Here is a 23,328-nt window from a genome sequence, read left to right as displayed (position 1 = left end):
GGCCCGCCTCTATCACGGCCTGGATGTGCCCACGATTGCCTGTGCTTATGTTGCTGACCCTCCAGGCAGCTTCCTTGACTATGTAGCTCTTGTAGTGCTGCAGCAGGGGTCCCAGCGAAGGCAGTCCTCCAGAGTCAACGACCGCATCGGTTTGCTGATCCGTTCCGGTGACGATCAATGATGCTCGGTTCATCCATTTGCAGGAGTTTCATAAGGCCCGGCACCACATTGGCATTGATCACGGCCTGGATCATATTCCTGCCATCGGAGTTTGTCACATCGGCCAGCACCTGGATGTTCTGGCTTTGGGGAAGTTGCAAAAGCACCGGTAGCAGACGCCGCACCTTTCAAATTGTAATAATTTTTGGGAAAAAATCAAAATTTAAAAATTTCATAACAAAGCCAAAAATGCCTTAAATTCAATTCGGAAAAGTGTTTTGAGTTAGTTTTTCCAAGGTTAATAAATCTGCATACTTAATTTGATATGTTAAAATTTGATCAATTTTTGCAAATTTTAATGATGTAACCCCTTACAAAATTTTCGAAAAATTAAAAAAAAAAAAATTTCCTCCGGACATGGCTAGATAGACTCGGCTGTTGATGCTGATCAATAATATATATGGTTTATGGGGTGGGAAATGACTCCTTAACTGTTTTGCAAGCTTTTGAATGAAATTATTATCATTTATGAATAATTTTAAAAATTTAATAATTAAGAATAATTCATTATTAATCATTATTTAATAATTATTTATAATTTATTTATAATTTGTTCTTGAATACATATGGCACAATAATTAATAATAATAATAATAATACTAATATTACTTGAGTTTTTATATATAAACCAAAATGTTCGTTTAGTTCTTGCCTGTTTTGAGTTCTAGCTTTAAATAGCTAAATCCGATAACAGCAAAGAGCGCAGCACTGGCAGCACTAGTTAATCGATATCGATAACGCAGCGTTGCCAGACATGCACCAAATGCGATTTTCTTTTGTTTAGCGGCTGTGCTTGTGTATGTGTGTGCGTGTGTGCGTGAGAAAATTGAAAGAAAAGATTCCCAGCGTCATCAGGTGTAAACATTAAACATCCAAAGTAAAGCAAACCCCCGAGACGAGGACCAGCAACAGGAGCTCAGCTTTCGGTAGGCAGACGGAACCCGAGAAACGGCCTCAAGATTGGCAAGATACGCAAGAACAAGAAAATGAGCTACAACGAGAAGTCGGAGGCCATTAGCAAGGAGGAGTGGCTGCAGCGCCTCGAGCAGTTCCCCTTCAAGCAGGCGGACATGAATCGCCTCATCATGAACTACTTGGTCACAGGTGAGCAGCGAGCGAGCATCCATTCCTTAATCCCACATCTCCGATTAATCCCCGCCATATTCCCGCTTCCAGAGGGTTTCAAGGAGGCCGCCGAAAAGTTCCAACATGAGGCCGACCTGGAGCCAAGCGTTGAGCTCAGCAGTTTGGATGAGCGCATCCTCATCCGTGAGGCCGTGCAGGCGGGCCGCGTTGAAGAGGCCATCCAGCTGGTGAACCAACTGCATCCCGAGCTGTTTGGCAGCAATCGCTACCTGTTCTTTCACCTTCAGCAGCTGCAGCTCATCGAGCTAATACGCGCCGGCAAGGTTGAGGAGGCATTGGCCTTTGCCCAGACCAAGCTATCCGAGTCCGGTGAGCAGGCCATGTTCGAGCTGGAGCGCACTTTGGCGCTGCTGGCCTTTGAGAAGCCACAGGAGAGCCCCTTTGCCGATCTGCTGGAGCAGTCGTATCGCCAAAAGATTGCCAGCGAACTGAACTCGGCCATTCTGCGCTGCGAGCACAGTGAGGACTCCACGCCCAAGATGATGTTCCTGCTCAAGTTGATACTGTGGGCACAGTCCAAGCTGGATAGCCGCTCCATTAGTTATCCCAAAATGAAGAACCTAGAAACGGCGCATCTGGAGCCCAAATAGAAAGGAAAGGAATAACCCCCTCCCTTTGACTTCTTTTGCTATTGCTATTGCTATCTCTTTTTAATGTAATGTATGTAATGCTGGATAGGATGTACGCTGAGAATTATTAAATAAGTAGCCGGAACACACACTCCTCCTCCGTCTCCACCTTCTCACCAGCCAAAGAGTAGATCCATGGCCTTGTTCACCAATCCGGAACTCTTCTGCGGCACATCATTGCCAGGCGACACGGCGCTGTTGTTCTGGGCCAGCTTATACGATTGCTGGGCCAACGGACGAATGGTTGGTGAGCCAGGCGTTGGATTGGACATGTCCTGGTTAAGCATAGAATTGCTGTTCTCCTTGTCAATCACCGAGCGATCAGTGCATCGTGTTACGCCCACCATTACATTGCCGGCAATCACCTTGTGGTTATAATTCAAAGCTTTGTCGCTTTCAATGCGCGAGGAGTAGCGTACATGCATCCAGTTGCCATTCTGCGGAGCACGCACCACATCCACAATGATGCCGCAGAGGGTAAAGTGCTGCAGCACCATGGTGATGGCCCCAGGCGAGAAGCCAAAGATGGTAACCCAAAAGTCGGCCAGGCGATTGTTATCAGTTGAACCGCCGACCAAAGGCGAGGCAACCAAAGGTGAGGCAGTGGCTCCCAGTGGCGAGCACAGAGCCCGCATGGAGGCATTGATGGCATTGGGTGCCCCTGGTGCAAACGAGTCATTGGTGTGATAGCTACTCTGGTAGCTTTGGTTCGGTGACTGCATCTGCAGCATGCTCAAATGGTTCCGTTGCGGCGTGGAGACGGGCTCACGCAGGGAATCGAACAGGCCCTGTGTCGGTGGTCCCACCTGATGAGTGTGACTAGGAGTTGCCGAGAGCGAGGTGTTAGCATTGACGGCAGCGCCAGAGCCGCCGGCTCCTGTTGCCCCGAAAAGTGTGCGGCTGTTTAACGCCGATCGGTTAAACTCGTGGGGGCTGCTCCCACCAGGAGATGTGGCTGTTCCAAAGCAGGAGATTATAGTGGCTATCGGTTTATGGCTGAAGCGGTGGTGGACTTACCGAAGCTCACATTGTAGCGCCCGCCGGGCTTTGGGGAGAGCGTGTTCTTGTGGGGAGTGAGGGCCTGCGGATCGCCCATTAGGAATGGCGGTAAGTATTGGCTCTGGTTCGAGCTGGGGCTGTTCACGGGGCTGCCCAGATTCATTGGCTCCATAATTGATTCAATTTGACTAAAAGGGACGCGCACAAAATGAAAAATTTGACTAAAAACAAACGTTGATTTCAATTGATGCTGTGATCGGAACAGTGTTGCCAGATGCCAGGCATACAATTTACGCCTAGAGAATACCAGTGGCAATCTGTAATCGATAATAAGCAATCCAGCAAAGACTCGAACCATTACAGATTTTGCAGTTTTTAATTTATAAATCGGCCAAAAATTAAAATAAAACTATAAATTAATAATTTTTTCATATATAATTACTTTATTTTGTTTAAATTAATTCTCTTCTCCCATTGATTTAGTACAGTTTGATATTATCGATATATATATCGATTTATATGCCCTTGGTATATTCTAGCAAATCTGCTACGGTCACATCATTTCCTCCCCTGGTGTCATAATTATAGGTTCCATCGTTTTTTCTTAATTAAAACTAACACCTTGTGCTCGCGAAATGTTAAAGCTGCGTCCAGTGAACCAGCTACGATTGGCATATCTGCGCGGCCTGTCCGGCCAACCACAGGCACAGACCCAGCGCAATGATGGCCCCGCCGACGAAGAGTACACGGCCCAGCCGGTGTACCCGGAGATTCGGGATCTGACCCACAAAGGCCGCAAGCAGCGGAGTGCCGCCGACTGGCACGAGGAGATACGCCAGGTGCCGACCGTGGAGGAGAAGCTCATCAAAATCAATATGCCACGCTACTATGGCTACAAGGTGGTGGATTTCAATGACACCAAGATCCCGTACAATGCGCTGCCCATCGCCCAGCACTACACGCGAACGGTGCTCGAGAAGACGACGCCCGTAGTGAAGGAGGAGGGTGCCAAGACGGAGGAGAAGCCGGTCACTGAGGATGACCTTTTCAAGGCGGCTCGCGAGGATGTGATCGAAGCGCTTGAGTTTGCCCACGACTACAGCAGGTGAGGAGGAGTGACCCAAGCACATAAAAGATTATGATATACTGAAATTCTGATTGCCAGGCACCTGGACCAGCAGCCCAAGGCTGCTCCCCTCGATGCGGTGACCCGCGAGCGCCAGCTCACCCAGATCATCGTCGAGCAGCTAAACAGGGCTCTGCTGCAGGTGCTCAGCGCCGACTATGCGCACCTGAATGAGCTTGAGGTGGACTACAATCCCCGCCACGAAGCCTTCTGGGCGGTGGGCGGTGTAGATCCGCCCAAGAATGTGATCAAATCGAAGAAGGGTCAAAAGTGGCAGGAGGAGGCGGCCAACGAACCCGTGGACCGGCTTGTGCAATATACGGGAGCTCCCTACTTGTCCCTCCGTCATCGCCACCAGCTGGCGCCCTGGAAGACGCCGGCGGAGAGCGAAAGCCTAGAGCTGAGCAAACAGATACCCCGCTTCAAGCATGACGCTCGCACCCTCGGCTACACCACCAAGCATCAGCATGCCACCAATGTGCCCGGCTATTGGCCCAGTGTAAATGGCCAGAACTTTGGCCTGCTTTCCTTCCAGTCGCGGGCGCACCTGCAGCTGCGACCAAAGTCCTACGGTGAGCGCGATCTGCTGGAGGCTTTGGATGCCCTGGCCATCAAATCCTCGTATGCCTGGCTTCTGGCCCAGGCCAACTACAATGGCTTCAATACGTACAACGAGCTCACCTATCCCCTAAACACACAGACGGTGATTACGAATGGCCGGGAGTGGAGCTTCTACGAGTATCAGCTGAACACGCTGCTGGTGCACGGCCACCATGTGGATAGCAATCCGCGGGTGAACTTTTGTCGCGGCTCGGAGCCCCTGCCATTATATGCCGAGATATCGCCGGCGGGCAAGTGTGTAGACTTTAACGATGCCGTGCTAAGGCAGCTGATAAATCTGTATGCCAATGTACCAAGTGTCCGTCGCAGCCAGGTGGAGGAGCAACCGTATGTGGCCTCACACATTTCAGCCTACGAGAAGGCAGAGCAACGTGAATTCATTGGCAAGACCGTAAAGCATTTGGCGTCGAATCGGCCGCGTCACTTGGAGCTGCCGGAGACGTACATGTGGGAGAAGCTGTACAAGATCGATAACAATACCCGTGCCATGGAGGCGAGACGGCGTTTCTTTGAGCTGGATGTGAATCCATGGCGACGCACGCTGGACCAGCATGACAAGGAGTATGTGCCGCGGGCACTGAGGCCGGGAGCCGAAAAAAAGCGAGAAGGTCGCCGCAAGCCGACATATTATCCCTGAGCTAATTACCAGAAAAAATAGTGTTTTGTTTGTGCGAAATAAAAATCATCATAAAATCATAAAAATTCCTACATAATTGAGATGTTTTTGATAATTAAAAGCTCTGCCATTGTGCCCTGTTTGTACAACTGTTTTGCACAATGAGCACCAAGTTGTTTACGTTTTTTGCAATAATCAACAGGCTGCAGGCCTGAAAATTTCCATCGAATCTGTGCCTTTGTTTCCCCATAAATACCCCCCAAAAGTCTGGAGTTGCGCTTATTTGAATCCAAGATGAGGAGGCTCTGTTTAGCCTGGCTTCTCCTGGTGGCTGTCTCTGGGCAAAACTATTGCGATCCAGAGCTCTGTTCGGGCGGCGGTCGTCATGTGGCCTGCCAGAACAGTGGAGTAAGTAGTCCAACCCAATTTTAATATGAATTTTAATCTTCTTTTGCAGCGCTTTGCCAGCGGCTGTCGTGGCGAGTTTGTCCAGGTGAATCCCTACATACAGCTCATACTGCAGCTGCACAATGATCGGCGCAATCTGATAGCCGGCGGAGGAGTGAGCGGCTTTCCTAGCGCCTTGCACATGGCCACCATGAGCTGGGACACCACGCTGGCCCAGCTGGCCGCCTACAATGCGCTGCAGTGCCGCATGGCGCACGATGAGTGCCGCAACACCAACACATATCGCTTTGCGGGCCAGAATCTCAGCATACTCTTCTCCAGGACCGTGGAAATTACGGACTTCCTAAGGCAAAGGATAGCCTCCTGGTTTGATGAGAACCGTGATGCCACCAGTGGCGACATTGAGAACTACCAGATGCGAGGCGGGCCGTGAGTATGCCATTTTGTTTTCTCTCTCGTTTGTTATGAAGCTCACCTGGCAGGGCCATTGGTCACTTCACAACCATGGTGAACGAGCGCAACAACCGTGTGGGCTGTGCCATTGTCCGCTTTACGGACTCCAATAACGTCCAGGCCACTTTGCTAGCCTGCAACTATGCCGTAACCAATGTCATAAACAATCCCGTCTACCGGGCAGGAGCCGCCGCCGGAGAGTGCACCACGGGGCGTAATGCCAACTATGCAAATCTCTGTGCTGCGAATGAGCCATACAACTACAACCAGTGGTCGGGTTGAGACAGGGACGAAAGCATTGCAGCTTTATGTGTAATTCTGATGTTGTTTTTATATAAATAATTAAATGAACAAGAAAAAGGAATAACAAATTAAATTCATAACTCAACAATTTTAATTTATTAAATTAAATGAAGGTAAAAAAAATATGCAGATTTGTTAACCTAACTCCGCTTTCCGAATGAAAATCTCAGGCCAAGTCCCAGCGATTTGACCAGAGTTTTCCATACAAATATTCTAGTATCCTTAAAACGTTGCAGGGTATTTTATTTCCAGTCCGAAGCTCATTACGCATTGAAGGTGTCATTTCCGACCCCATAAATTATATATTATATATATAAATATAAATAAATATATATATTATATATATATATATAATATAATAATAATAAGCTTTTCCTAATTGCCATCCAACAAATTTTGTTTTGTGTTGTCGCTCCCCAAAAAACACCACAGTCCCCCCCCCCATTTCCATGTGCAAAACGGCAGCCACAAACTTAAGCTGCTTAAAATGTACAATTGCAACATGGGTCATAAATATGATGGCCGAAGGGACAAGCTGAAACCAGCAAAACTATGGTAAGTATGCCTTTTTCTCCCAATATTTTTAATATAGCTAGGTGAGCGTGGCTCAAGCTGCGCTCCCCTTTCCCCAGGATTTTCCCGCTTTTCCACACATGCACTCTGCCAGCGGCAATTGCTTGAGGAGGCGCTAACAATGGGTGCAGGTTGCCCTTGCGGAAACAGTGGGGCCAAATGGATATTTATAAAAATAAAATGAAAATAAATAAAAAATAAAATAAAACATATTTAGAGTGTTTTTTTATGGTCTAAAAAGTTGTTGTGGTAAGTATTTTAGTTGTTGGTAAGTACCTAGATTTTTGTAGATATTTTCTAGATATTTTTTTATTTTTTAGATTTTTTTTAGTTTTTTTAGATTTTTTTTTTTTTGATTTTTTAAACATATTTTTGAAAATTAACGGCCAAACTCGAATTTAAATGTAACGTCCAGTTTCAGTGTGCCCAGGTGCATTTAGCAACATTTTAGACAGAAATTAACAATATGGTCACATCTGGTTTGAGTCTGTGCTTACTCCAAGATCAATGGTTCGAAACTTGGACTTTTTATAACAGTTTATACCAGTTTTCAGTTGCTTGCTGCTGGTTTCTGTTCGCCTGGTATCCCAGTTTGGGAAACGGCCAATTTGTATGGAAAATTTCAGAAATTTGGATGGGCTGCTGTAGGGATGTTGTTGTAAAAAGGTTGTTGTTCCCATCAAGCTGTTGTTGTCGGCAACAAATAGGTATAAATGCATAAAATGAAATATAACAGTTTATACCAATTATTATTTTTGCCCATAAGTTTTTATAACAGTTTATACCAGTTTTCAGTTGCTTGCTGCTGATTTCTGTTCGCCTGTTACCCCAGTTTGGAAAACGGCCAAATTGAATGAAAAATTTTGCTCACTTGCATCAGTGATGCTCATCTGGCTATATTTCAATATTGGGGGGTTTAATGGCAGTGATGCCCAAGTGCATCAGTGATGCTCATCTAGCTATTTTTTTTGCATTATTGGTAGAAAATGGCATCTATCTCACTAGTTGCCAGTGATGCTCATCTAGCTATTTTGCATTATTGGGACAAAATGGCATCTCACTAACTGCCAGTGATGCTCATCTAGCTATTTTGCATTATTGGGACAAAATGGCATCTCACTAACTGCCAGTGATGCTCATCTAGCTATTTTGCATTATTGGGACAAAATGGCATCGCACTAATTGTCAGTGATGCTCATCTAGCTATTTTGCATTATTGGGACAAAATGGCATCTCACTAACTGCCAGTGATGCTCATCTAGCTATTTTGCATTATTGGGACAAAATGGCATCGCACTAACTGTCAGTGATGCTCATCTAGCTATTTTGCATTATTGGGACAAAATGGCATCTCACTAACTGCCAGTGATGCTCATCTAGCTATTTTGCATTATTGGGACAAAATGGCATCTCACTAACTGCCAGTGATGCTCATCTAGCTATTTTGCATTATTGGGACAAAATGGCATCGCACTAACTGTCAGTGATGCTCATCTAGCTATTTTGCATTATTGGGACAAAATGGCATCTCACTAACTGCCAGTGATGCTCATCTAGCTATTTTGCACTATTGGGAGGCTATAAAATCGGGCTTAATGGCAGTGATGCTCATCTAGCCATATTGCAATGTTGGGAGGCTATAAAATCGGGCTTAATGGCAGTGATGCTCATCTAGCTATATTGCAATGTTGGGAGGGTTTTTCTGATTTTTTGCTTAAATTTTTTATAAATTATAGGTAAGTATTTTAGCAAAACTGAGTATGCGGTTTGGTTAAGCATAGAAAGGGCAACTCAAAACAGTTTTCCGAATTGAATTTCATGCGTTTTTGGCCGAGTTATGAGGGTTTTTCTAATTTTTTGTTGATATTTTTTATAAATTATAGGTAAGTATTTTAGCAAAACTGAGTATGCAGTTTTGTTAAGCTTAGAAAGGGCAACTCAGAACAGCTTTCCGAATTGAATTTCATGCGTTTTTGGCCGAGTTATGAGCTATTTAGCAAAATAGCTAGATGAGCATCACTGGCAGTTAGTGAGATGCCTATAATTTATAAAAAACCCTCATAACTCGGCCAAAAATGCATGAAATGCAATTTGGAAAACTGTTCTGAGTTGCCTTTTCTAAGCTTAACAAAACTGCATACTAGGTTTTGAATTTCGTGAATTTTTGGCCGAGTTGTAAAGTTCACATTTTTATAGGTAAGTATTTTAGCAAAACTGAGTATGCAGTTTTGTTAAGCATAGAAAGGGCAACTCAAAACAGTTTTCCGAATTGAATTTCATGCGTTTTTGGCCGAGTTATGAGGGTTTTTCTAATTTTTTGTTGATATTTTTTATAAATTATAGGTAAGTATTTTAGCAAAACTGAGTATGCAGTTTTGTTAAGCATAGAAAGGGCAACTCAGAACAGTTTTCCGAATTGAATTTCATGCGTTTTTGGCCGAGTTATGAGGGTTTTTCTAATTTTTTGTTGATATTTTTTATAAATTATAGGTAAGTATTTTAGCAAAACTGAGTATGCAGTTTTGTTAAGCTTAGAAAGGGCAACTCAGAACAGCTTTCCGAATTGAATTTCATGCGTTTTTGGCCGAGTTATGAGCTATTTAGCAAAATAGCTAGATGAGCATCACTGGCAGTTAGTGAGATGCCTATAATTTATAAAAAACCCTCATAACTCGGCCAAAAATGCATGAAATGCAATTTGGAAAACTGTTCTGAGTTGCCTTTTCTAAGCTTAACAAAACTGCATACTAGGTTTTGAATTTCGTGAATTTTTGGCCGAGTTGTAAAGTTCACATTTTTATAGGTAAGTATTTTAGCAAAACTGAGTATGCAGTTTTGTTAAGCATAGAAAGGGCAACTCAAAACAGTTTTCCGAATTGAATTTCATGCGTTTTTGGCCGAGTTATGAGGGTTTTTCTAATTTTTTGTTGATATTTTTTATAAATTATAGGTAAGTATTTTAGCAAAACTGAGTATGCAGTTTTGTTAAGCATAGAAAGGGCAACTCAGAACAGTTTTCCGAATTGAATTTCATGCGTTTTTGGCCGAGTTATGAGGGTTTTTCTAATTTTTTGTTGATATTTTTTATAAATTATAGGTAAGTATTTTAGCAAAACTGAGTATGCAGTTTTGTTAAGCTTAGAAAGGGCAACTCAGAACAGCTTTCCGAATTGAATTTCATGCGTTTTTGGCCGAGTTATGAGCTATTTAGAAAAATAGCTAGATGAGCATCACTGGCAGTTAGTGAGATGCCTATAATTTATAAAAAACCCTCATAACTCGGCCAAAAATGCATGAAATGCAATTTGGAAAACTGTTCTGAGTTGCCTTTTCTAAGCTTAACAAAACTGCATACTAGGTTTTGAATTTCGTGAATTTTTGGCCGAGTTGTAAAGTTCACATTTTTATAGGTAAGTATTTTAGCAAAACTGAGTATGCAGTTTTGTTAAGCATAGAAAGGGCAACTCAGAACAGTTTTCCGAATTGAATTTCATGCGTTTTTGGCCGAGTTATGAGGGTTTTTCTAATTTTTTTGTTGATATTTTTTATAAATTATAGGTAAGTATTTTAGCAAAACTGAGTATGCAGTTTTGTTAAGCATAGAAAGGGCAACTCAGAACAGTTTTCCGAATTGAATTTCATGCGTTTTTGGCCGAGTTATGAGGGTTTTTCTAATTTTTTGTTGATATTTTTTATAAATTATAGGTAAGTATTTTAGCAAAACTGAGTATGCAGTTTTGTTAAGCTTAGAAAGGGCAACTCAGAACAGTTTTCCGAATTGAATTTCATGCGTTTTTGGCCGAGTTATGAGGGTTTTTCTAATTTTTTGTTGATATTTTTTATAAATTATAGGTAAGTATTTTAGCAAAACTGAGTATGCAGTTTTGTTAAGCTTAGAAAGGGCAACTCAGAACAGCTTCCCGAATTGAATTTCAAACTGTAAAAGTGGAGTTGCATTCATCCCCGCCCAAAAGTATGCCTTACTTTATATTGTAATCAAAGACTTAAAAATTCAGCCCAAAAGATGCCATGAAAAATATGTGGACCTGCATTCATCCCCGCCCAAAAGTATGCCTTACTTTATTTTTAATCAAAGACTTAAAAAATCATCCCAAAAGATGCCACAAAAATTACCAAATAATATTTAAAAATGCCTAAAAGTATGCAATTTTTTTACTTTTTGATTTGACCCAGGAAAATAAAAGAAAAATTAGGAAAACGCCTTTTAAAGCGGCAATAAAACTAAGAAAATAATTAAAATACACTTATGAGGGTTTTTAATACATTTTAGGCATCTCACTAACTGTCAGTGATGCTCATTTCATTGTTCTGATATAGGAAAAATAAAATAAAACAAAATAATATAAAATAATGTATTTCATTGTTTTTATTTAAGTTCATTAACATGGAATAAAATAAAGTATTTAAAAATTAAAATGTTGCTTGTTGTGTTCGTTGCTGTTGTTGTAAAAGTAGCCGGCAGACCTGACTGGCGGTGCTCTCTCTATATCCCTGATTCCTGATCCCTGTTCCACCATTCCCATCCCTTATCCACCATCCTTGTGCGTGTGTCGTTGATCCTTTCCTTTGATTCTTGTCCGGGGTGGGTGTCAGGTCTACTGATACTGATGACTAGGAGCGATGGCGATGGCAATGACGATGGAAAGTCTGTAATTGAAATGGGAAAAACAGAAAATTAAAAACTAAAAAAGGCATAACTCTGTCAAAAATGCCTTTATTTGCATTCGGAAAGCGGTGTTATGTTAGTTTTTATAAGGTTAACAACTCTGCATACTTAGTTAGAAATTGAAAATTTTATAAAATTTTGAGAATTTTAATGATGTAACCCCTTATCGAATTTCGAAAAAATCACACAAATTTTTTTTTTCTCCGGAGTTGGCTTAAACGATTCGTCTGTTGATGCTGATCAAGAATATATATGGTTTATGGGGTCTGAAATGACTCCTTCGCTGAGTTACAAGCTTATGACTGAAATTTTAATACCCTGCCTAACTTTGAAAATTCATAACTCGGTCAAAAATGCATTAATTTTACTTTTGAAAACGGTGTTATGTTAGTTTTTATAAGGTTAACAACTCTGCATACTTAGTTAGAAATTGAAAATTTTATAAAATTTTGAGAATTTTAATGATGTAACCCCTTATCGAATTTCGAAAAAATCACAAAAATTTTTTTTTCTCCGGAGTTGGCTTAAACGATTCGCCTGTTGATGCTGATCAAGAATATATATGGTTTATGGGGTCTGAAATGACTCCTTCAATGCGTAATGAGCTTCGGACTGGAAATAAAATACCCTGGAAGGGTATAAGGATACTAGAATATTTGCATGGAAAACTCTGGACAAATCGCTGGGACTTGGCCTGAGATTTTCATTCGGAAAGCGGAGTTAGGTTAACAAATCTGCATATTTTTTTTTACCTTCATTTAATTTAATAAATTAAAATTGTTGCTTTTTTGGCAGAGTTATGAATTTACTAAAATTGAAGTTTTAAAAAAATAATAATAAATATTTATCCACAATTTGCTGTGATAATTTTTATAAAAAATTTAAACAAAAAATCACAAAAACCCGGCCAAAAATGCATAAAATTCAATTCGGAAAGTTGTTCTGAGTTCCTTTTTCTACGCTTAACAAAACTGCTTACTTCAGTTTTACTGAAATACTTACCTGTAATTTTTAAATAATTTTTTAAACAAAAATTGGCAGGAAACCAATTTTTTTAAGTCTCATAACTCAGCCAAAAGAATTTTAATGATGTAACCCCTGCTAGAAAGTTCCGTTCCGTTTCGTTCCAAGAGTAAAAACATCAAATTCGTTGGATTCATTTTATTTATATATTTTATTTTAATATATATATATATATATATGTATATATTTTATATGTTAGGAAAACAATGCGAAATTATAAAAAAGCGTATGTATAAGAACCGTTCTATTAATTACAGTTATTTTAAAAATGTATAATTATAATATATACCGTTTTTATTTGTTTTTCTTTTTCTTTTTTGTTTTTGATTTTTGTGCTAAATTGAACAAATTGCTTGCAACGATACTTTCCGTTTGTTTTATATCTGTGCTTCTCTTGATTTTAGAATATGCCGGTGTAAGGTATTTAGCATTTTCGAGATCTTTCCTTTCAATATAACGTTGCTTGTTCAAAATACAAATATAATCCTACAAATAATTGCTCTCTAAATAACTCTAGACACACAAAAAACGAGTACGAGTACAGTAAAAAAAAACCTTAAATTAACTAATTATACATATAATGTGTGTGTGTGTTGTGTGTGTGTGTGTAATACTTTTGCTTATGTAAAACGAAATTTGGATTGGGTTTTTTTATTTACTCGACCGAACGAACGAGCATCCATCCGGCCGAGTCCCGTTTCAGGGGCAAGTATGGGGCGTTATCCTTCTCATATCCTTGCTCTAGGCCTGCCCAAGTCAGTATCTAAACACTACTTAGTATGGGTTAATCGTGACAGTTGCAAATGATCAAGAATTTCAGGTTGGATTTCTAAATAATAAAATATATATAGATTGTGATGGGAAAATATATAATACAAGAAAATAAGAAAGAAGAAAATAATTGTAAGAATCCTCTGCATTTGCAGGCATTAATCCTTAAAATATTCTATATATAGTCCAAGTAGATTTCAAGTAGCATGATTTTAAGGTTTAAAAAACCCCATTAGAAGGATGTTTTTTTTTTGATTTACTTTATTATTTAGGAATTTTAGATACACTTATTTCCTCTGGGTAGAAAATAACCATTAAAAAACCTCAAGTTTTAAAAACTTTTAAGCTGCCAAAAGTAAACGAAAAACATTTTACTTAGAGACAATAATTTAAAAATTCAGTTTTGAGGTCTAAATGAAGGGGAAAAATTGAATAAAATATAATTCTTAGGTAAAATTAAGGTACTTTTAAGGTAAGATTAGATATAGCTAGAGTTATGTGATCGTGTTTGAATTGAATTTGATTGAATGTGGGTGGCAACTGTACCTCTCTAACTACATACTTTTGGGCAGCTAAGCTTTCTCATTACATTTACCTATTTAATTCTCATTTGACTTAATCGTAATCTCTATTATCTCCGCCTATAATTGTGTATATAAGTATGTAGAATGGTCGCTGTTAAATGCCTTGTTTATATATTTCTCTTTTGTTTTTTTTTAAATCGAATGCTTTTAAAGGCTATTGCTCCAGCTGTCGTCTGGGCTTTTAATGTCTATATTCAAGTGGGGTAACTAGGTGAAAATGTAATGCCTAGAGTTACACATACATATACACGCACAAGATACATACATAGATATAATATATATATATATATATATATATTTAAATATCTAGTACGATCAAAGTTGCTGGTGCGTAAACAATTACAAGTATTAATTGTATCGATTTCGTTTGTTTTTTGTTTTGTTTTAATTGCGAATGCAAACCCTTATAGCATATACATATATATATATACTATTTATCTAGTTAAACACCCGATCCTAAGTCAGGACGAAAAAAAATTATGTGGGTGTGTTGACTTACGGCCTAGGTTTACAATTAATATGTGTAAATGTTTAGGGTTAAATATATGTTAGCTTAGGTTGAATTCTAACTTATATATATTTTCGTTTTGTATTTTACAATTTCATAAAAAGTTTCAACATTTTTTTATTCGACACACACACAAAAATGCAAGTGGGATGTTTCTCTCTCTCTAATTCTTATTTCTTTTATTTATTTTATTTAGTTTACTTAATTGCTAATTGAATTATTCTGTTAAAACATTTTGAATTCATTTAGTTGTGTTATTTTTTTTTTTAGGTATGCTTGTATAGGGTTTTTTATATATCATTTCGTTATGTCTCTTTATATATATTAAAAAAAATATATATATATATGTTTTGTACCAAACTAACTAAGTCTACGAAACAAAAAATCTATATAAAAAAAAAAAAAACAAAAAAAATAAAAGTGGTTTCTGCCTTAAAATTGAATTCGTTTTCCTCTCTGTTTTTACTTACAAATTTCCGCTAATACAAATTCAGGATTAGATGGTTCTAAAAGCAATTACTTTTGATCCTCCCCTCTCTGTTTCTGTCTCTGTCTCTGCTCTGTTGTCTCCCTCTCGCTGATGCTCGCTCATCCTTTGCTGCTGCAGTTTCTGCCTTCGTTATCCTTTTAGTGTATACATTTTTCACGTTCATGTTCATCGATTTAATAACTAAAATCTACATCAGTCGTTTGGCACACAAGTCACGCAGCAGGAATGGGAGTAGAGGACATCCTCATCCTCATCCTCATCCTTCTCCCAATCTTCACCTGGCTGCGCTTCACTTAGACTTGGCTTCTTCGTATTGCTGCTCTCTGTGTGTGTGTGTGTGTGTGTGTGTGTGTGTGTGTGTGTGTGTGGTGTTGCTAAAGGCTGCTCTTCTTTCCACGCCAAACTAGACCTCGGTGCCATCCTCGCCCTCATCGTCAAACAGCTGGCTGGTGCTGCCCTGGCCACTGCGCGTCGTCGTCACAGACATCTTCTTCTTGGGCTTTGGCGGTGGCCGCGGTGGTATCTTGGTGATCTTCGGTGAATCACCGCTGACGCTGTCATGGCTAGGCGAACCACCGGTCATTGTTCCACCCAATCCGGCGGCACTGATGCTCGAGCCTGGGAGTATCGTGATCCCGTGATGCCTGCCGCCGCCGCCGTACAGCGGTTCCGTGTCCGAGGCATGGTGCTGCTGCTGCTGCTGCTGCTGTTGTAGCTGCTGCTGCTGCTGGATGAGCTCGTGTATCGGCTCGTAAATCTTGCTGACATTCGCCGCCGAACCCATCGATGTCATGCTCGGTGTGGCTGGCAAAGGCCTGTCTCGCATCGAGTACTGCTGCCCCGAAGCAGAGCCAGACCCGGAACCGGAGCCGGAGCCGGCTACCTTGTTTAGATTGAGCGTGGAATTGCCGCCGGCGGTGGTACGAAGACCCAGATTATCATAGACTGGCTCCGCCAGCAGTTCCACAGTGGTGGCCGTGCCCGTTTCGCTGGGATTGGGCGAGGTGGGACTCTGGAATTCGCTCAGCTGGCTGACATTGTGGCCGGCCGCTCCCGAGGTACTGGGCGCCCAGCTGGGGGCACGTGGCTTCCGCGGTATGGTCATGTAGCCCTGTTTTAGGACCACCGCCGTGGCCGGTGAATAGACGACGGGAGCGGGCAGGAAGGGCGAGGCGGCGGCCAGCGGATGCTGGTGTAGATGCTGGTGCTGCTGTAGATGATGCTGATGCTGCTGCTGTTGCTGCTGCTGATGCTGCTGGCGACTGCTGTTGGCGGTGGCAATCAGTGCCAGGTTGCGGGATTTGGGATGCTGCAGGGTCATGAAGCCATTGTTGGAGGCCGCCAGGGTTTTGGTGCCGTAGATGCCGTGGGGCGTCATGTGCGTGTAGACGGGACTGGCCAGGGAGGGCGGCGATCGGATGCCGTAGATCACCTGGTCGGGTATATTCGATTGCGAGGATTGCATCGAAGGCGAGGTGGGCGGCACGCGGGCGGGGAAGGCCAGCAGATCCGGTGGCAGGCTATTGCCGTAGGCATCGTCCACGTAGGTGTGTCGGGATCGGACCGTGGTGGTGGTGTCCGACAGGGCCACCGAGTGGGTCTCCTCATCCCGCGAGTGGTTGGGCACTGCAAGAAAAAGTAGGTTTAGTTGATTTGTCAGGAAGGAGTCATTTTTGACCTCATTAACCAAACAAAATCCATTTCTTTTCAATCAACTAAAAAAAAATATACCTAGCAATTATAACTTAAATAATGATATTTCATTTGCTTGCCAAGAAGAAGCTTTTACAAATTTATTTTATCCACGAAATATAAACTTTTTAAAGCAAAAAAATCAATACTTTTCGGGGGAAAACTGAAAGGAACTCAGCCTCTTTAGCAGGGGTCAAGTTTGAGGAGTCACAGCTGGGGCAAAATATTCATTAAAAAGTTGACTCCGAGGTCCGATCATCGATAGGCTAATTGAACTATTGGCAATTGCCGCCATTTTCCAACTTTAAAAATTCAAGTTCGAGACGAGTTTTTGGCCGAAAGAAGTTTGGAAAGTAAGAACTTTTTCTTCGGAAACTTGGCCATTTCTCTTACAGCTTGTCTTTTGGCGGGGATTAGCGGACAACAGAAAGCTCCCTGTCACTCTATGCAGCAAATGGGAGGCGGGGTCGAACGGGAAGGATATCATTTCGCCCGGACACGGAGGTGGAGGTGAATCCGGGGGGTACAATAATGATACCCCCCCGGTCTGTGTGCTGCACTTTGGCACATGTCATTGCCCGGCATCAATTGCATTCAATTGGCTTTCCAATTGTCATCGCAATTCAATTGTCAACAGCAATTGGCAATTGGAAATTTAAAACAAACATCCGCCGGCGGCCGTTCCTGCCAGTTAGCTATAGCTATAGCTAGCGAGTCCTGGACAGGGACAGGGACAGAGTTTGCCTAATGCTGCGGAAATACTAAGCGTGTTGACATTGGCATTGGTAATGGCGTTGGCTATCGCTTTGGCTTTAGCTTTGGCTTTGGCATTGCCCTGGGAAATATGTAGTCGTAGTCCTGGCGGCAGCATTCAGCTGGAAATATTTGATAAATAGAGCCCCGGACGGTGGCATATGTTGCCAATGCCAACGGCAGAGTATCCCTTTTAGGTCCAACCACCGCGTTGACACATGAAATGAGTTATACCAAACGAGGCGTATAATGCTGGGATAAATGGACATAAAAATCTGGTTCTTTAGGGGTCTGCTTTAACCAGGAACTAGGTCTAATGAGCTCTACAGGGTATATATACCTTGCTGCCTTAATCTTGACTAAAAACGTAAGAAGAACCCTGGAAAAACTCCCCAATTAAATACTCCTCTTATATTATATTTCAATCTCTTCATTAATAGATCTTTACTCACCATAAACCGTCTCATCGAGCAGCGTCTTCTTAATCTCATGGCCATCGTCACCGCCATCCACACTCTCAATATCCGTGCGACGCGGCGGTTTCTCCACAGGATTAACCTCATTAAGCAGACTCTTTTGCATCTCCATTATGACAGAGCCCTCCAGCATAGAGCCATTGTGCGTTTTGTCCAGCTTGGAAGAGATCAAACCATCACCGCTCATCATGGTGGTGTCCTTCTGATACGTCTTGATGCGGCGGCAATACCAGAATAGCGTCAAAACAATCACAATCAGCAGGAGCAGCAGGGTGGTGGTGATCAAACAAATGATTAGGAAGACGTTCGTCTGGGGATCATTAGTTGGTGCTCCAATGGCACCGCCCATGCCCAAGGCACCCAGGCCATCGGAGGCAGACACGGCGCCGGCATAGTCACCGCTGACGAGAAGCTGAAATTCAGCCTCGGCGCGTCCACCTCGATTGTCGGCCACACAGGTGTAGGCACCCTTGTCGGAGGCACGAACCCCATAGATGCGCAGCTCGGAGGTGAGCACCTGGGAGGGCTGCTGCACGGGTAGGGTTTCCACCGAGGTGAGGACACGCAGGCGGGAGTCGTGCATGTGGAGGGGCCGCTTGTTGTACACCCAGGTGACATTGGGACGGGGACTGCCGACAATGCGGCAGGGTAGGGTTATATTGTCATGATTGGCCTCCACAAAGGAGCGCACCGAGCCCAGGATACGCGGCCGGCAGGCAAAATTCTCCGAGGGCACCTCGCTCCACAGCTTGCCACGCAGCTGGGCCGGCTCCTGGCAGTCTGTTGGCGGCGTGTAAAGTCGCCGGGCAATGGCAAAGTCACGGAACTCCTGCAGCTCGCAGCTACAGTTCCAGGCATTGCCCTGCAGCGACAGATGCATCAGCTTCTGCAGATCCTTGAACGTGTCCTTGTGCAGATGCGTCAACCGGTTCTGCTCCAGCGAGATGGCGGTCAACGCCACGGTGCCGGCAAAGACATGAAGCTGCACCTGGCGCAGCCGATTATTCCGAAACTCGATGCGCGACAGGAAGCTCAGATTGACAAACAGGTGATTCGGCAGCACCTCGATCTCATTGTTGTTCAAGATCACATTGCGCAGCTTCTCCAGGCCGGCAAATGTCCCAGGATGTAAGTCACGGATCCGATTGCCGGACATATCCAGCTCGATCAGGATATGCAGACCCTTGAAGGCCTCGCGATGCACCTCCTGGATGGTGCAGTTGCGCAGAAACACCTTGTGCACATTGGGCAGACCGGCGAGTACAAACTCCTCGCGTCGCAGCTCCGGTATCTGATTGTGGGCAAAGTCCAGCACCTGCATTTCGTTGCTCATGTCCAGGGGTATCTTGGTGAGGGCCTTGTTCTTGCAATCGGCACTCTTTTTGCCCGAATTCCAGTGGCAGTGACAGGTGCTGCAGCTTTGCATCCAGTCGGTGGTGCCGCCAGCCAGGTGCATGAGTTGCAGGGCCACCAAGGCCAACAGGAGCAGCCTTGATCTCTTCTGTTTCGGTCTGTCCATCTTTCTGTGGTGGGGGTTTCTTTTTTTTTTTTTTTTTGTTATTTCCGGGATCCTGTGGCTAATCAGCCAACCAAAGCTGGACACGTGCCCCGATAATTCCTCCCCCTGGGCCGGGGAATGTTTATCCGCCTCGCTTCACGCGTCACGTACTTTCCAACTCTGCTCTCTCCTTCCGCCTCCTTTTGCGGGTTAATCCTTTTGACACCCTGTTAATTTGATTCCTGCGCCCTTTCGTCGTCTCTCTTCTTCTGCTCCAGTCTTAGCTTCAGCTTCAGCTCCTCTTCCTGTTGTCCTTCGCGGGTTGTGGGTTGTGGGTTCTGGCTTTTGGGTTGTGTGTGCCACAGACAAGGTCGTTATTAATTAATGTCTCGACGGACACCGGTGGGGGCTCTCGGTCTCTAACCTCGTGAAATGCCGGTGGTGCAGCTCTTCCACCTGAAAGGAATGCAGAGAGAGAGAGTTTGTCAATTAATAAAGACTTTCAGTTAGCGTGGGCCGCGAATGCCCAAGGATGCGTAAGGGTCGAAAGGTGTGACAAGAACAAAAGGCCAAAAGGTTCACCCTTGATTGGCCAAAGTTTGCCCAGCGTCATCAATGGGATTGGGTAATTAGCGGGGCTTGGGAATCCTTCTTCCTCTGCCCTATTGCGTATCAATATCCGCGAAGCAGAAAAGGACACACATAACGAGGACACACGCAACACAGCGGATTTTTCACCGAATAAATAAGAGGATTATTTTTTACCCCATCAGTTACCTCTGAATTCTAAGGGGGGGATATTTTTAGTACATAACAAATAACGTGATAGAAAATCTAGAGATTATAAAAATATAGAGATTTAATTATAAATGAGATTTAGTTCAACAAACTGAATAAATGTATTGAAAACAGGTGAATATTATATATTTATTTTGATTTTTAACTAATAATAATATCTGAAAATATATTAAAGCCGGCAGCCAGCGAGTGCTTAGGTGCACTTGCGGTGGACGATGGATGGGCCGGACTCCTCGTACTCCCTCTTCGAGACCCACATCTCCTGGAATTTGGTTTGCGAGGCCAGGATGGAACCGCCAAACCAGACGGAGTAGCTGCGCTGTGGCAAGGTGGTAATCTTGATCTCCATGGTGGACGGAGCCAGGGCGGTCACTTCCTTTTGCAAGCGTTCGGCGATGCCCGGGCAATTGGTGGTGCCGCCACACAACACTATGTTTTTGTACAGATCCTTGCGCATGGTCACATCGCACGCCATTATTGAGTTGTACAACATCTTGTCGATGCCGCAGTCCTTCTTGCCGAGTAAGGATGGTTGAAATAGAAGTTCTGGGCACCGGAAACGCTCGTTCCCGATGGTAACCACATCTCCATGGGACAGCGTAATCGTCATCTCCAGTGACGAAGCGGTTTTGGCCATCTCCTTCTTAAAGTCCAGGGCGACATCTCGCGCACAATTTCAGGATCAGTGGTGAACGAGTAGCCGCGCTCGGTCAGGATCCTAGTCAGGTACTTCGTTAAGTCTTGACCAGCCAGATCCACACGCATGATGCCGTGCTCCTGGATGCAGCCTTTATAGATGGGAACGGTGTAGGTGACACCGTCGCCAGAGTCGATAAATAACCCGGTAGGACGACCGGTGGCCTTCCAGAGGTTATTCACCACTGCCTGATTAGCGACATACAGACAAGGAGTCTTGAAAGTTTCAAACATTGTCTGCGCCATCTTCTCTCGATTTGCCAAGGGGTTCATTGGAGGCTCAGTTAGGAGGATGGGTTGCTCCTCGGGGTTGACGCGCAGCTCGTTGCAGAAGGTGTGGTTCCAGATCATCTCCATATCATCCCAGTTTGTAACCACGCCGTGCTCAATGGGATACTTCAGTGCGAGGATACCGCGCTTGGACTGGGCCTCATTGCCAACGTACCAGTCCTTGTGTGTGCCGACCACCACGCTCTGACAATGTATACCCGTAATGGACGGGAGGACGACACAGGGTGAGTTCTCGCCAGCAAAGCCGGCTTTGCAACTGCCGGATCCGCCGTCAAATACCAATGCACGCATTTTGTTAAATTGAACTTGACCTCAGAAACGAAGACGCTTTAAAATGATTTTTAAATGATTGAAATGACCGACGCCTACTTTTTGAAAACAAGAAATTGGTGCTCCGGTAATCGAAAACGAAAGATTTTTTTGATTTGAAAAACGGGCACCTTTTTCTGGCCTATTTTTGGCCATTTTTGCAAAATTTTATAAGGGGTTACATCATTAAAATTTTTGAGTTTGATAAAAAATTGAATTTTCAAAATTTTTAAATGAAGTACGCAGATTTATTAACTGTAGAAAATCTTGCACAGAACAGTTTTCCGATTTAAAATTAATGCTCTTTTGGCCGAGTTATGATATTTTTAATTTAAAAAAAAATCAAGAAGTTTTTTAATATAAAAAATCCGATTTTATAATACAAAATAATATTTTTCTAAGTCAAGGAATCATTTCCGACCCCATAAACCATATATATTCTTGATCAGCATTAACATGCGAATCTTTTTAGACATGTCCGGAAGAAATCGATTTTTTGGCCTTTTTTGCGAAATTTGATAAGGGGCTACATCATTAAAATTAGCAAAAGTAACCAAAAATTTTAAATTTGGTATGCAGTTTTTTTAAATTAATAAAAACTAACACAAAACTGCTTTCCGAATCGAAATTAATGCATTTTTGGCTTAGTTATGATATATTTTAATTGTGACCTGCAAGGGTATACAAACTTTGGCTGGCCAAAGTTAGCTTTCTTTCTTGTTTTAATTGCACTTTAAAATTTTAATAATGTCTAAAAATATATTATATAAAATTTAAACAATTATATTTTATATTTTAGAGCTGAAATATATATTTTTAAAAGCCTTAAAATTCTTAAATCTCTGCAAATTTACTTTAATAAATATAAAATATTTTTAAATTGATAAAAATTTATTTTTTTTATATTTAAAAACTGAGAAATATTTTTTAAAAGGCTTAAATTTCTTCAGTATATTTATTTATATATATTACCCATGGAAATATTACCAAATATACCTGGTAAATTTATAAGAAAATATTTTTTAATGAATTTAACAAGCTAATAATATTTAAAAATATATTATATAATATTTAAACATTTATTTTTTGAAATTTTTAAACTGAGAAATATTATTTATAAAAGCCTTCTCACCAAATATACCCTAGTTAATACAATATACATTTTTTAATGCATTTTGTAAGCAAAAAAACAACTAAAAATATATTCTATAATATTTAAACTATTATATTTCATATTTTATATTTATTTAAAAGCCTAAAATGATTTAAAATCCTTAAATACTCTCACATATTAAGGGCTCATTCCTCACCCCCGCCCTCTTGCAGTTAGTATTATGATTATGTGAGCATAAAATCATTTGAAACTTGTAAAAAATATATATATGAAACAGGAATTTAAGGCTCAACAATTCTTAATTTGAGAGCCCCAACAAGGTACACACTTTTCTTGGCATAAAAATGTCTGCTTTATGGCTCCAAAATTATGCTCTGTGTTTACGAGTAGTAAATGTTGGTGATAAAATTTAAACCCAAAACGGTCAACTGGCATTTTATATTTTTTATTGCTTTTCAGTCATGAAAAATGCAGTATGTTTTTTTGAGAACTAGAAGCCTCCTGAATACACCTGCCTATATATAGTAGGAACAATTGTAATGAAG

General features: G+C 42.1%; 5 protein-coding genes and 1 pseudogene across 9 annotated transcripts in view; 3 read left to right on the top strand and 3 right to left on the bottom strand.

The window, feature by feature from the left end:
• Nucleotides 1–985: 985 nt before the first annotated feature.
• Nucleotides 986–2,085, top strand: Hou (GID complex subunit 8 homolog protein Houki). The gene is made up of 2 exons (XM_017178573.3): nucleotides 986–1,323; nucleotides 1,396–2,085. Exons 1-2 carry the CDS (start codon nucleotides 1,206–1,208, stop codon nucleotides 1,953–1,955), a joined length of 678 nt encoding a protein of 225 aa, XP_017034062.1. The 5' UTR covers nucleotides 986–1,205; the 3' UTR covers nucleotides 1,956–2,085.
• Nup35 (Nucleoporin 35kDa) lies at nucleotides 1,997–3,271 on the bottom strand. The gene is made up of 2 exons (XM_017178572.3): nucleotides 3,012–3,271; nucleotides 1,997–2,949 (listed from the first exon to the last, which is right to left on the bottom strand). Exons 1-2 carry the CDS (start codon nucleotides 3,163–3,165, stop codon nucleotides 2,108–2,110), a joined length of 996 nt encoding a protein of 331 aa, XP_017034061.1. The 5' UTR covers nucleotides 3,166–3,271; the 3' UTR covers nucleotides 1,997–2,107.
• A 280-nt stretch (nucleotides 3,272–3,551) lies between these two features.
• On the top strand, nucleotides 3,552–5,453 carry mRpS30 (mitochondrial ribosomal protein S30). The gene is made up of 2 exons (XM_017178569.3): nucleotides 3,552–4,098; nucleotides 4,159–5,453. The coding sequence occupies exons 1-2, from the start codon at nucleotides 3,629–3,631 to the stop codon at nucleotides 5,375–5,377; spliced, it is 1,689 nt and encodes a 562-aa protein (XP_017034058.2). The 5' UTR covers nucleotides 3,552–3,628; the 3' UTR covers nucleotides 5,378–5,453.
• A 122-nt stretch (nucleotides 5,454–5,575) lies between these two features.
• Nucleotides 5,576–6,588, top strand: LOC108082955 (venom allergen-1). The gene is made up of 3 exons (XM_017178570.3): nucleotides 5,576–5,764; nucleotides 5,814–6,193; nucleotides 6,247–6,588. The coding sequence occupies exons 1-3, from the start codon at nucleotides 5,651–5,653 to the stop codon at nucleotides 6,497–6,499; spliced, it is 747 nt and encodes a 248-aa protein (XP_017034059.1). The 5' UTR covers nucleotides 5,576–5,650; the 3' UTR covers nucleotides 6,500–6,588.
• A 4,983-nt stretch (nucleotides 6,589–11,571) lies between these two features.
• The window catches only part of kek5 (kekkon 5), a 164,590-nt gene continuing 152,833 nt past the window's right edge, over nucleotides 11,572–23,328 (bottom strand). For 3 of the 5 annotated variants that reach the window (XM_070288124.1, XM_017178488.3, XM_070288123.1), the window contains 2 exons: nucleotides 18,054–20,031; nucleotides 15,065–16,782 (listed from right to left, as the gene is read on the bottom strand). In XM_070288124.1, the coding sequence (XP_070144225.1) occupies nucleotides 15,560–16,782; nucleotides 18,054–19,596 (2,766 nt within the window). In that variant the 5' untranslated portion in view covers nucleotides 19,597–20,031 and the 3' untranslated portion in view covers nucleotides 15,065–15,559. The other 2 variants (XR_011445513.1, XR_011445514.1) reach the window with 2 other exon arrangements.
• On the bottom strand, nucleotides 20,555–21,675 carry LOC108082897 (actin, cytoplasmic 1-like; annotated as a pseudogene).

This window comes from Drosophila kikkawai, chromosome X (genome assembly GCF_030179895.1).
Source record: "Drosophila kikkawai strain 14028-0561.14 chromosome X, DkikHiC1v2, whole genome shotgun sequence".
NCBI lineage: Eukaryota > Metazoa > Arthropoda > Insecta > Diptera > Drosophilidae > Drosophila > Drosophila kikkawai.
The sequence above is the reverse complement of the archived record's forward strand: the minus strand, read 5'-3'. Positions and strand labels throughout refer to the sequence as shown.

What these genes read in the sequence shown, in the direction of transcription:
- Nup35 (XM_017178572.3), bottom strand. Translation starts at nt 3,165, where the DNA reads ATGGAGCCAATGAATCTGGGCAGCCCCGTGAACAGCCCCAGCTCGAAC. An exon ending in GCGCTACAATGTGAGCTTCG is followed by an intron (nt 2,950 to 3,011) that starts GTAAGTCCACCA and finishes GCTTTGGAACAG; the next exon opens with CCACATCTCCTGGTGGGAGC.
- Hou (XM_017178573.3), top strand. Translation starts at nt 1,206, where the DNA reads ATGAGCTACAACGAGAAGTCGGAGGCCATTAGCAAGGAGGAGTGGCTG. An exon ending in CATGAACTACTTGGTCACAG is followed by an intron (nt 1,324 to 1,395) that starts GTGAGCAGCGAG and finishes TCCCGCTTCCAG; the next exon opens with AGGGTTTCAAGGAGGCCGCC.
- mRpS30 (XM_017178569.3), top strand. Translation starts at nt 3,629, where the DNA reads ATGTTAAAGCTGCGTCCAGTGAACCAGCTACGATTGGCATATCTGCGC. An exon ending in TTTGCCCACGACTACAGCAG is followed by an intron (nt 4,099 to 4,158) that starts GTGAGGAGGAGT and finishes TCTGATTGCCAG; the next exon opens with GCACCTGGACCAGCAGCCCA.
- LOC108082955 (XM_017178570.3), top strand. Translation starts at nt 5,651, where the DNA reads ATGAGGAGGCTCTGTTTAGCCTGGCTTCTCCTGGTGGCTGTCTCTGGG. An exon ending in TGGCCTGCCAGAACAGTGGA is followed by an intron (nt 5,765 to 5,813) that starts GTAAGTAGTCCA and finishes CTTCTTTTGCAG; the next exon opens with CGCTTTGCCAGCGGCTGTCG. An exon ending in TACCAGATGCGAGGCGGGCC is followed by an intron (nt 6,194 to 6,246) that starts GTGAGTATGCCA and finishes CTCACCTGGCAG; the next exon opens with GGCCATTGGTCACTTCACAA.